Source organism: Sardina pilchardus, chromosome 6 (genome assembly GCF_963854185.1).
Source record: "Sardina pilchardus chromosome 6, fSarPil1.1, whole genome shotgun sequence".
NCBI classification, from domain to species: Eukaryota; Metazoa; Chordata; class Actinopteri; order Clupeiformes; family Clupeidae; genus Sardina; species Sardina pilchardus.
This window is the reverse complement of record NC_084999.1, coordinates 32,238,094-32,250,490: the sequence shown is the minus strand read 5'-3', so window position 1 is coordinate 32,250,490 and position 12,397 is coordinate 32,238,094. Positions and strand designations below refer to the sequence as shown.

The 12,397-nt window shown below is 46.8% G+C and overlaps 2 protein-coding genes across 4 annotated transcripts in view; one reads left to right on the top strand and one right to left on the bottom strand.

Annotated features, from left to right (window-relative positions):
• The window catches only part of pianp (PILR alpha associated neural protein), a 4,550-nt gene extending 1,209 nt beyond the window's left edge, over window positions 1-3,341 (top strand). The window contains exons 4-5 of the mRNA XM_062537834.1: window positions 976-1,119; window positions 1,875-3,341. Of these exons, the coding sequence (XP_062393818.1) occupies window positions 976-1,119; window positions 1,875-1,896 (166 nt within the window). The 3' untranslated portion in view covers window positions 1,897-3,341. The remainder of the gene's footprint in view (window positions 1-975; window positions 1,120-1,874) is intronic.
• A 1,182-nt stretch (window positions 3,342-4,523) lies between these two features.
• cops7a (COP9 constitutive photomorphogenic homolog subunit 7A) lies at window positions 4,524-12,222 on the bottom strand. Of its 3 annotated transcripts, none has more exons than XM_062539483.1 (8): window positions 12,092-12,222; window positions 10,779-10,901; window positions 10,034-10,109; window positions 9,152-9,240; window positions 8,542-8,744; window positions 7,247-7,352; window positions 6,923-7,124; window positions 4,524-5,002 (listed from the first exon to the last, which is right to left on the bottom strand). In XM_062539483.1, exons 2-7 carry the CDS (start codon window positions 10,899-10,901, stop codon window positions 6,951-6,953), a joined length of 771 nt encoding a protein of 256 aa, XP_062395467.1. In that variant the 5' UTR covers window positions 12,092-12,222; the 3' UTR covers window positions 4,524-5,002; window positions 6,923-6,950. The 3 variants fall into 3 exon arrangements, with proteins under 3 accessions (XP_062395467.1, XP_062395465.1, XP_062395466.1); XM_062539481.1 differs by having other exon boundaries at window positions 6,955-7,124; XM_062539482.1 differs by lacking the exon at window positions 12,092-12,222 and adding an exon at window positions 11,719-11,883 and having other exon boundaries at window positions 6,955-7,124.
• Window positions 12,223-12,397: the final 175 nt, after the last annotated feature.

Genomic DNA, 12,397 nt, shown 5'->3' with positions numbered 1-12,397 from the left:
TCCGCCGTTGAGTGAGAAAAAAGAGAAGAGAGAGAGAGAAAAAAGACAACATAGTACAGATAGATGACTATGTGTGTAAGTGTGACTCACTAGTGTGTTAAAAGATGCAGGAATTCTCTCGTTTCATGCCAGGCAGGACAGACAGTGGCTTTCCACACCCAGTTGTGGAGGGCTATTACCAGAAGCTTTTACTGCCTCCGCTGCACAGCCAGCCATCTTGCCGCGCAAGAGATGAGCGGTGGGATTGGTTCACTTAAGGCACAATTTTCTCCGATAACTCGGGCTGAATGTCTGTAGGAGGACCCCCCCGCCCTCCCCAGCCCTGCGATGAATGTGTGTGGGAATTGAGAAGCTCCATTTCCTCTCTCTGTGTATATCTATGGTCTACTTGGCCTGTGGTGCTCTCACAGTGTCCACTCTTCTCACCCCCCCCCCTCACCCTGCATGTGGAGCGTCTCCTCTGGTCAGTGTTTACAGTCCTAATGACGCTGGAGCTCTGGGGGCGGGTCGGCAGGGCCGTGTCCTGATCTCTCCCACACGCGTGCCTCTCAGGGCGGAATATTGAATATTGAATATGAATATTGCATGCTGCTGTCTGCCGCCGTGGCGTACCTGTGGCGCCCACTGAGCCAGTATAATAACTGGGACACATCCTTTGACAGATGTTAGCCTGTAATTGTTCTGTATAATCCCCACTTTGCTTTCCCCCACACCTCTCTATATACCTACTGTGGTAGTCTCTCGCTTTCCCTCTATTTCTTTCTGCCGTTCTTTCTCTCTCTCTCCCTCCATTCTTTTCATTCCTCACCTCCCTCCCTCTATCCCTGCCCTGTTCCATAATTACGGTGTTTTAAATGAATTGGCTGAGTGCATTAACCCCCTCTCAGTGTCAGTGTAATGCGCGCGTTGATGCTAAATGGCCCTGTCGTGCACTCCATCACACGCTCCCGTCTCGCGCTCTGCTCCCTCCTCCAGTTACGACCGCAGCTGTTCCCGGCACCCACCTCCGCTCTCCCGCGGCGGGGCGCCCCCCCTGTCGCTCGCCATCCCGCGCGCCCTCGCTCAGGAGGACAGTAGGCAGACGCTGCACAGCACCCCCTCCTTCGGCGACAGGGAGAGGTAATGAAGGGGCCCAGCGGTGTGCATCTGTGTTGTGCGCGAGGGTGTTTGTGTGAGAGTGTGTGTTTGTGTGAGTGTGAGAGTGTTATGAAAGGAGGGGGGAGGGTGGGGTGGTATTATTTTGTACTCCAGTCACGAGTGTTTTGCTAATCCAAGTAATGTTTCTAAAAAACAGAATTATGTGCGTGGACATGTGGCCTTTGTGTGTGGGACATGTGTCTGTCTTGATATCAGGGTGATGACAGCAGAGATTGTAGTCTACTCTGTTTCAACAATGGGTGTTTGTGTTATTCTGTGTGTGTGTGTGTGTGTATATGTGTGTGTGTGTGTGTGTGTGAGTGTTTGTGTGTTTGTTTTAGTGTGGCATATTTGTGTTTAGTTGTGTTTTGATATGAGTGTCACAGCACAAGGTTGATCATATCTGTGTAATTGCATGTTACTCTGCGCGTGTGTGGGAAGGTGTTTCCTCAAGCATCAACAGTGCTACTTGTCATTATTTAGCATCCAGCGCTTAAGTCTCCAGATCTGTGGATCTGTCAGTGTGAATATTGCCACTGCCAAATCACACTGCAGTAAGCAGTGAACGCAATGTCCGTGAAATAGGACTCTCTTTTTTTCTCTCAGGGAGAGGATTTTCAAGTTAATCTCATACAGGATAATGGAGCGCAATTTCTCCTCTCTCACTTCCCCTCTTTCTCTCTCTCCCCCTCTTTCTCTTCTTTCCCCTGTCTTTCCATTCTTGTCATCTCCTGCAGGATTCCTGTGGTCAACCTCTAAAGGACGACTGTTTCCCCAAATTTGATAAGCATTTATACCGGGCACTGAGAATCTGCGGTTGGTGTGGAGAGCGTGTATATACAGTACATATATCTATTTTGGACTATGAAACCAGGAGTTTAGGTGTTCTTCGGCCATTGTGAGAGCTTCCAGCTCAGAGACATCGATCACACACACAGCTGCTGCCGCCGCTGGCTCCTCTCCTCCTCGCTCCTCTCTTCCTCCTCTCTTCCTCCTCTCTTCGCTCCTCTCTTCCTCTCCTCTTCGCTCCTCTCTTCCTCCATGCCACAGTGTATTTCATGTTTTGGCAGCACTTGGCTCCCCGCGTCCTTGTTGATGAACGTAGCCATTCCAAAAAGCTGTTCCACCACGCGCAGTGCAGTATGTCATGGAGGTGGCTGAAGACACCGTCATCAAATCATTTTTCTTGATAAACATCAGTTTGTGCCAGTGACATCTTGGCAGGGAGAGTTCTTGAACTACTGAGTGCATCCCTGTCACTGCGCCCCGCCACCCCCACTAAACTGCAGGTGCAGTTGGTGTGGCTAGAGTGTTTAATTGGATTCTTTTTTTTTTATTTAATTAAAAAGAATTGACTCTAGTCAGCTCTAATAAAACGATGGTACTTAAGGTCTTAAGATGTTGATGATCAGAGAATTGGAGGGTGTTAAAGCACACAAATTAGCATTTTAACAAGCTTCATTAAGGGAGGACACAAGCGCAGAGCCAAGCAGATTTTCTGTGATGTCCAATTGCTTTCTAGACTGTTCTGTCTCTTTTAGATATACCTTGACCATGACATTCAGCACTGTCAGATACTGCCACATTAGCTAGTGCTACAAAATGTTCTAGAATGATCCTAACACCAAGTGCTCATACAGTGTTAATTTTAGCTCACTGCTTTGGACTAAGATGAGGAGGAAAGAAGGTAGAGGCTTAACCCTTCTCAGCAGAAGGGTTAAAATGATCAGGGTTTTTTCCCCCAAAGACTAGGAGGTGTGTGAGGATGGGGGGGGGGGTTATCTTTCAAAAGCTGGTGAATGGAGTTAGCCTGATGGAGCTGTGCCAACATGTTTAACATAATCCCTGAAGTAGCCATCCTGGTATTTAAGGTACACCTCCATTCTTGCTCACATGGGAAGGCTTAGCCAGAAGTTGAAAATGTCCTTAAAACTTTGCAGTACGCACTTTTGAATGTTCCGCCGACCAAAAAGTGAGATGGAGAGAAATGTTCTCCTGCTTCCAACTGCAGAGGGTGGTTGAGGTGAGACTGAGGTCTTCGACTCCGTTCAGCATCAGGCTAACCTCCACTGAGTTTGGGGAATAGCTCTCACAGAGGGTGTTCACTACAGTGACTGACTTTATGTGCTGTGACATCGTATGTAGTTTGTTCAGTACAGTATTATGTCATCTGAGTCACATTGCTGTGAAACTATGGACCACTGTACACGTTAACGCTCAATAAAGAGCTAACACTTTGTGATGGGACAGTGTCAAGGATCTTTTTTTCTTCTATGCAACATCACACACACACACACACGCGTTAGCCAAACCAGGACACGATTGATCTAATTTGACTCACTGACAGTTACAGTGTGTCTGCACACTCAAACTTCTAAAAACACAATGAACTCTTACTCACAGATTTCAGCAGACATATAGCTCAAAGGATAACAAACTCATCTTGTGTGTGTATGCGCGCGCATACACACACACACACACACACACACCCTCACACCAACTTCCATCTCTTGCTCACACACACACACTTTCACACAGTTGCACATCCACACACAGGTGTACAGCTGTAAAAGTTCACAGCTCCCATCTGCTCAGAAGTGAGCGACTGTGAAGCTGTGAGGCTCATTCGCACAGACTGAAATTAACACTGCCTATTTATAGAGTAAGGGATACTGAAGGAGAGAGAATGAGAGAGGGATCTGAGCAAGACAGAGAAAGAGAGAGAGAGAGGGCCACGGTGTCGGAATAGAAGTGGATCATTTCTTTCTCTCCGCTCCCCCCCTCCCTCCATCTGAGAGAGGGTGCCAGGGGAGTTAATCACTACCATTAGCGTCCCACAGGAGAGAAAGACGAGGAGAACGGGGGGGTAAGAATGGGACGGAAGAATTGTGCAAGATAGAAAAAAATAGCAAAGTAAGAAAGGCTTTAGGCTAAATATTCAGATGAAATACAAGTGCGTGTTTGTGCATGCATAAGTGAGTGTGTTGTTTTGTGGAAAGTGGAAGGGTGTGTGTTGCTGTGCAGGGAATAGATTTATGTATGTGCTAATTTGTATGAGAGCATTTTGTGTGTGTGTGTGTGTGTGTGTGGTGATGAATGTGAGGACCACTGCTATACATGTATATAATTGGGTGAGTGTGTGGGCGGCATGATATACAGTTATGTATGTATGTGTGTGTGTGTGTGTGTGTGTGAATGTAACCACGTAACAGATTGAGAGGTGGTTCCAGTGTCTAAGCGCTAATACTACTGGGGGGGGGTTACTAATTAATGCCTTGACCTCCAAACGGATGACCCCCTTTGGTGCGTTAACATTTCCGCACACACCCCACGGAGCCACATTTTTAAACACAGTTCATAAAAAAGAGAGAGAGCACAGGGGGGGATGAAAGAGTGGTACAAGGAGCAATTTATTCTGTTAACACTTTACATCCTGATTCACGGTTGACCCCATGCTCAACACACTCACCGAATCAAATCGAAAAAACAAAAAAGAAAAACAAAAAGAGAAAAGGAAAAAACAATAAGAATACCCACACATACATATACACACGCGCGCGCCAGTCTGTCTAAACCACCAGACCTCCATATGTGATTGTAGAATCCAGAGCCTTACGACTGGGAGTTGGGATTTTAAGAGTCCGGATTATGTGCAGCAGTCAGTGAATTAGTCCGTGAGTGGTGTAGTCAGTCAGTCAATCTGCTTGCCTGCCTGCCTTCCTCTGTGGCTTGTCTAGTCTGCCTATTAGCTATCTTGTCTATCGGTTTACGGTCTTTCTCTCCTTCTGTGACGGGAGGTCTGGCGGAATCTCTGGTTGGTTGATCTCAGTTGGACTTTGACCAGATCTTCCCACTTCCACGAAGCCTGTCAAGACACAAGGGAGCGACTAAATTATACATAAACAAAAACACAACGCACACACATCCATATTCATGACTCTGTTCAGTTCATTTGATGGCATTTACATAATTTAACATCCAAGGTTGTTGCAGACTCCCTTTCAGAGTGCTCCGAAAAGTCCTCTACAAGAGGGTGTATTAGAGCCGTGTCCAGTGATCATTTAAAAGACACATCAAAGGGGGACGGGATCAGTCACTTCCCCCGGGGAACCTGGCGCTAGGCTTCACTCAAAGATTTAAAAATATAATGCAAGTAAAAGCTGATCTGAAGTAGAACCTGCTAGCAGCCAGGTATGATTTAACAGGCAACTATGTCCCTCCCTGCTATGGGAATACCTGACAGGTGAGTTTCAGTGAGGTGCAGTGGTGCTCTAAGCCTCCACACATGGGCTTTGTCATTACACCACACTTCTACTCCAGGCTACTCCACCAACCCCTCCACGCTCCACTCTGCTATATTCATACTTGTCTGGGCATTAAATGACAAGAATCAGGGGATGTATCTCGCTGGTAACCTCTCAATGACGATTTGATGAATATATTACCTTCAATAAAGGCAGTCTCTGAATGGTTTAAAAATGTAGGAGTGCGTTTTTTTTCCCCTTCTTCCTTTGTCAATTTGGGAACAATGGGCACCTCATTTAAGTTTAATTGGGACAATTGGACCAGGGAAAGCCCCAGTGGGCCGGCAGTGACATGACACAATAATATTAAAGTGGAGCAGCGGGGAGCTAAAGGAGAAAAAAACAGAATTACAGTCGGCTAATTAAGTTATAACAGCCACGGCAAGCGTGAATGCTACTCCCACCTTCTTTGCCAGCTAAGCCTTTAAACCCCCATCCTAGCCGCTGGATTGCGGTGACTCCAGGCAGATTTCCTCTGGAAAGCCTCCATCAGTGAGGAGAGAGCGAGCGCGCGAGTGCGCGCGCGTGTGTGAGCGGGCGAGTAATAAATAAATAACGTTAAATAAGAAATCAAAAATGCATGAGCGGAGCGGAATGGGAAGTTAAAAACCGGACAGGCTGGAGGAGATGTCTCCCAGGGATGGGCGGGAAAATGATGCCTTATTTCTGGCCCCTAGTGAGGAGTGGGGGGGGGGGATTAGTAGCGTCAAGGCCACTGGGGGGAAAGAACGCTTAGAAGAGGCACACGCTTACTCTCAGACTTGCTGACTCTGAACCGAAGCGAACGCAACTACGTGCCTCTCCCGGACGACTTCACTTGCGATAGCCGAGCCGAGCAATAAGACCCACTTAGCACTCTCCATGTCATGGCTTTCTTTTAGAAAGCAGAAGCGGCCAGTGAAGGTGAAGGCCGACTTACCTTCGAGCGAAAGTGACTAATCGATAACTGGGACCCATTCCTACTCACGTCGGTGCAGTGCCATGAGCTATTGCAATTGACATTAGCCAGACTCGTCTCTGTGACGCGGGCATGAGATGGCGCCTCAGTCCCAAATGCCACGCTCCAGTCGGCAGTGGCGACGAGTGGGGACGGCCATACGGTGGTGGCGCTGAGTGGCTGGGCGTGGGGGGAGCGCTGGGCCCCGGCAAGTCACATTCAGCCCCTGACAGCTGACGTTAATTAGCTAATTAAAGCGATGCTGTCGCCGAGGTAGCGGAGCGCGAGTGTCTGTGTGTGTGTGTACGTGCCTGTGCCTTCCACACGCCACTGAAGCTTATTCCTATGCAGCTGTGTTTCTCTCTGCTTGTCAGAGCCCCCCCACAAAATGTCACGTCTACAAGTTGCTCGCCAAGACCACACCGGTCGGCCATGTTGTTCCGTGTCAACACCCTGTCTCAGCAGCCACACAACAAGCAGCTGGATGCAGAAATCGCGCTCACAGCAGTCAGCTCAGACAAAGGAGGTAGTAAGATAGACTCACGTAAATGAAGTGAAGAACACCATCCTCCTTACCCTTTGACTTTGGAACTTTTCTTGCCCGGTTGCCGTGGTTCCTGAGAGGAGGCGGGGTCGCGTGGCTCCGCTGGCTGATCTGCATCCTGATTGGATGCAGCGCCAGCGGGGGCGGGGCCGGACGACGGAGAGGCAGAGCTTGCTTTCAGGGTTTTCTGTAAATTAGACACCTGAAAAACCGACAAAACGAGTGTCAACACACCCCTCAGCACACTCAGGGGGGCACACATTTACAGATCAGGCTGCAGAGAGACAGAAAAGGAAACAAAACAAAACACAGTTGCACACTCACTTCTGTCTCCACCTGAACTTTGACCTTCAGCTGGCTTTCTCTGTACTGATTGGCTCTGGAGACCTGCTCCTCAATCCCACACAGCACCGCCTCACACCCCGCACACCTGAGAGACGGAGAGGGAGAGGACACAGAATGAGGGCAGGGAGATGGAGAGAAGTGGATGTGAAGTTCCCCAAGAGGCCCCTTTAATGCAACACATTGAGATGCAGAGGAGGGCACTAAGCAGAGGAAAAGTGCAGTGGAAAATCTCTCATGGCTTCTGATTGATCTGCCATGTTGCTTTGGCTGTGATGGACCAACACACACATACAGACAGAAACACACACACACACACACACTTCCAGATCAAGACCAGTTTATGAAACTTCACTCTCACATTTTTCATCAAGTGAAACAACAATCTCAGTCCCTGGCTCAAAGAGGAAAAGCCGGCTCCAACCTCGCCTCTATTCAAAAAATCACTATTACAGAAAGTGTTCAGGTGGTTTCTGGCATGCCAAAGTGCTCTAACTAATGCACTTCTAATACCTGCAAAAATATAGCGACACCCAGAAATGGAGGTTGCAAATGGGTGGCTATAACTCAAGACACCCTAAAAGGGCCGCCAATATCTTATCAGAAAAAAAAGCACTGAATAAAACCATCTTTGCATTTGGAGCTACTCCACCTGACACTTCCCTTGTCTGTGTCTCTGATTTAGGAGACACCTCCATCCAAATCTGCCTAACAGTGTTCTGAGAGTGGCGTACATTATGGCTGGAGCACCCGTGCTGGTGTCAGACTGCAGTCACGCCGCAGCTCTACTCCTGATGGACCACGCTGATTCCCTGCCTGTTATTTCCCCAGAGACCAATCCGTGAGCACGCGCTGCTTAAGTGTGAAGTTAAAGCACGCACTTAAACTCCGTCACACGCCACAATAATAAAAATAAAACTTTGTTATCGCGAGGGATATATCTGACACGTGTTGCCATGGCAGCAAAAAAAACCCAAGGCAATTTCAGACAAGTGTGTGCTCTTAAAGCAGATAGATGAAGCGCAACTATGAACACGGAGCGGGCAAAAGCATGTAGAAAAAAATAACAACTTCATCAATAAAAGCCAGAGCTACAGTACATGGAGTATATGAAACACTCTGCTACCTCGCCAAGCTCAGAAGCTCGTCCTTAACACACACACACACACACACACACACACACACACACACACACACACACACACACACACACACACACACACACACACACACACACACACACACACACACACACACACACACACACACACACTCACCATTCCTGTAGTGTGTTGGCGATGTTGGGCAGCTCGTTGGGGCCCAGGTCGCGGCCCACACTGCAGTCCACCTCCACCTGCTGGTTGCGCTGGTCCAGCTTGCCCTGGATGATGTCACAGTAGACCGCTTCGATCAGCAGGTCCTCCAGCTCCCGCACGTTCTTCAGCTCCAGCTGCTGCAGCAGCAACGAGTACGGCAAACACTGCACACGCACACGCACACACACACACACACACACACACACACACACACACACACACACACACACACACACACACACACACATATACACACACACACACACAAAATAAATCAAAGGCAAGGACAATCAATATGTTTATATGAGGGCTAGGAGAACTGAGCAGAAAATGAATTGAGTGAAGGCAAAAGATAGCCTGGAAAAATGATTTGTGAGCTGTGTGCCTTATGTTAAGAATTACGCAAAAAAATTAAAAGATTACAGAAAATTACAAGGACAAAAGTGAGAATATAAAATGAGAAAAAAGGGAGAGACAGAGAAAGGGAGAGAGAGAGAGAATATTTGTATTCAATATCTGGTGATGGTCTATGAGGATTAGAGCTTCTTTTTTAAAGCTGTTGTAGACTGACCTTGAGATTGGAGGCCAGGCTGATGATTGACAGGTGGCGGAGCTTGTTCTTCTGGGCAGGGGTCAACTCAGGCAGAGAGGCTGCCCTCTCTGAGGGAAAAAGAGAGCAGGCAAAGGAGGCACATTAGCAGAAAATAGTGTGGGAGGGGGGAGAGGGAGAGATTGGGGGGGGAGAGAGAGAGAGAGAGAAAAGAGAGAAAAAGAGAGAAAGAGAGAGAGTGCAAAAGCCATTTGCATCCTAATTCCCCTCAGCATGAGTCATACTGGGAAGGCTATTTATGAAAAGCCACATAACATACATTTTATTGCAGTATGTTACGATTTCCCCAGCTCTGGAGGAGGGAAAGGTCTTAGACGCATCCGGTGGGAGATGGGCCGAATAAACCCATCGCACTTCACTTTCACCATCTGAAAATGTGTGTCCTGTCCTCTAGCGCTGCGCGGTGGATACACACACACACACACACACACACACGCACACACATACACCAGGAGGGACCAGCGGAGTCATACGTTTAATTTTTTTTTTTTACTTCAGACACCGGTCTTAGAGTGACAACACACACCAGACCCGATGAGTCACTGCTCTAAAAGCCGGCCAGTGGGCAGGGCTGCCGCTGCACACCCTTGGGGGCAACACAATTTACGCACAGCTTCAGTCCTATAAAACAGTCTGCCAGGCAGCAGGACAGAACATCATCTGAGATCAGTGTGTCCCCTTACAGGCAGGGGATGGAGAGAGAGAGAGAGAGAGAGAGAGAGAGAGAGAGAGAGAGAGAGAGAGAGAGAGAGAGAGAGAGAGAGAGGGAGAGAAAAGCACGACTAATAAGAGAAACAGCTTTTGGGCATGATGTTTATTCAACTTGTGTGTTGTCATGGTTACCTTTGTAGTCGCAGTAGGTTCCATAGGCAAAAAGATTGAGCAGCTGATACACAGGAGCATGGGGACCCGTCTCCAGCTTGGAGGGAAACAGAGAGAGAGAGAGAGCGAGAGAGAGAGAGAGAGAGAGAGAGAGAGCGAGAGAGAGAGAGAGAGAGTAAGTGAAAGGAGAGAGAGATTCAGATGAAGGGAAGGAGAGAAGGCGCAAGGGACATTAGGATGTAAAGAGAGAGTGAACAGGGAGCCAGAGGGCACCAATTAGAAACAAAAAGTACTAACTAACTCTGGGCAACAACACAGTTGTTTTCCCACTGTTTATGTAACAAACCATACAGTTTTCAGATAGACACAGGTCATAGAATAAAATGCCAGCCCTTGAGGAGATGCTAGGTTTTAGGGTACTGTATGTGCCCTAACTAGGTATTTAGGCATGTTACTGGATGTGTTTTGACCATTGGTTTTCCAGTAAATTCTTATCACTGTTGTATCGTTCCCTTATCTTCATGGCAATGTTTAGAAATCAAGATTTCTTAGGCAGTCTGTACATAAGTGGTTAATTCTCTCAGCCTGGACTACCTTAACTACATTAGTTAAGGAATGTGTTGTGCTAAGCTGCTTTTAAATCAATATTTACTTTTCGCATGAAGCCTTCCTTAAATGTTTAAATGACCTGGCCTGAAAACATATGTGTCCAATCATCTTATGAGTGTGATGTGTGAGACGTGCATGCATTGGTTACTGTATTTACCTCTCTGACATTGGGGAGCTCCAAAATGTCTGAGAACACATAAAGCCCTGGGGTCTCCAGCAGAGAGCTGATGGCCTGGGCCAGAGCTGGACCTGAGAGAGACAGGAGCTGCTCCACCTCCATCTGATCCACCGATGCGTTTATAGATGGACACAAAAGAAATTAATGGTCAGCATCAAATAAAAAGGCAAAAGGTAAGGGAAAGTATTGGCCATTCACTGTTAGTCCCGAAACGTTAATTGTAAGAGCTGATATTTATTACACCCAACACTGCAGAAACTTGACAATGCCCATATATCAGCACATTATTTCCATCTGTTCGAGATCTCATGTTTAACACTTGGACTGGAGTATTTATTACACAGATGATATGGGGTCTCTTCAACAGTACATAGTCAGCATTCTTGGTGTCAATTTGTGTCTACTAAGGGAAACGTCAACACTGGAACAGAATTTATCGAATACCAAAAGCTTGATGGAATCGATATTTATGACGGCCATGAAATCAGACTAAGGTTACAGATATCAATGCTTCAGGCAACATTCCAAGTAATAGCAAAGATCCGATCTAGCTTGCAATCGCAAAAAGACCACACTTTATAAGCAAATTGTCTGTAAATCAGCTTGCATACCATATCGTTACTGCGTTAGCATTTAGCAGTTAGCTAACATTTGCTGCCCAATATTAACATGTCTGCATGATAGCTGGTTAGCAAGTTAGCTTGCTAGATCACTCCGTAAGATTTAATCTGACAAGCCCAGCTTCTGCATTATTAAATAATGATAGTTTTTTACCGTCATGAATTGGCATTCGCAAATAATTTGTTTCTCATTCATTACCCTGCTAAGTTCGGGGCAAGTTTATTGCTAAAGTTAGCCTACTCAAAAACCTTTACGTTAGCGTTACGGCACTTCATCTTGTCGATTCATGTTCACTTACATCGGCGTGGAAAGATTTAATGATCTTTACGATTGACTTAAATCCCCAAGATATGAACAAGAAACATTTCTAAGACGTAATGTACATGTAATCTGCAACAAAGGACACTAGCAAGCAAGCGAACTTTGTAAAACTGAGGGCATAGAAGCTTCCAGCGATGACAGACCACCCGGCTTACAGAATTGGCTAACGTTAGCTATTGCTACCAAAGCAGTATTACCAGGCTTCACAGAGAAACACTAGGCCTTGTACTCTTTGCAGGCTATCACCTTTCAGATCTTACATTAAAAACATATATACTAAAACGACATTTGTACATGTATGTCCACATATGCTTCCACAAAAATAAAACATTAAGTAACGTGTTAGTTACCTTGTTATACTCAACGTAGTTAGTCTTCCTTTGGGTTGCTCACTTCCGTCAGCACAGCTTCCACAACAATGTTAGATGTTCGTCTATTGGACGAAAAGAGAGAAAAGGAGGGGCAAAACGCAGATTGACGTGAAACCGTAGAGCTGAAGAAGAGACTTATTTTCAAACAGCGGCCACCAGTGGTTTACATATCCACCATCAGATGATAACATAGAAGTGTTTTTGTGTGTGTGTGTGTGTGTGTGTGTGTGTGCGCGCGCGCGTGCGTGTGTGTGTGTGTGTGTGTGCGCGCGCGCGCGCGTTACC

Coding starts and splice junctions, on each gene's coding strand:
- cops7a (XM_062539481.1), bottom strand. CDS start 10,901: ATGGAGGTGGAGCAGCTCCTGTCTCTCTCAGGTCCAGCTCTGGCCCAG. Junction 7,125..7,246: donor AAGTTCAGGTGGAGACAGAA/GTGAGTGTGCAA, acceptor TCGGTTTTTCAG/GTGTCTAATTTACAGAAAAC. Junction 5,003..6,954: donor AAAAGTTCCAAAGTCAAAGG/GTAAGGAGGATG, acceptor GTGTCTTGACAG/GCTTCGTGGAAGTGGGAAGA.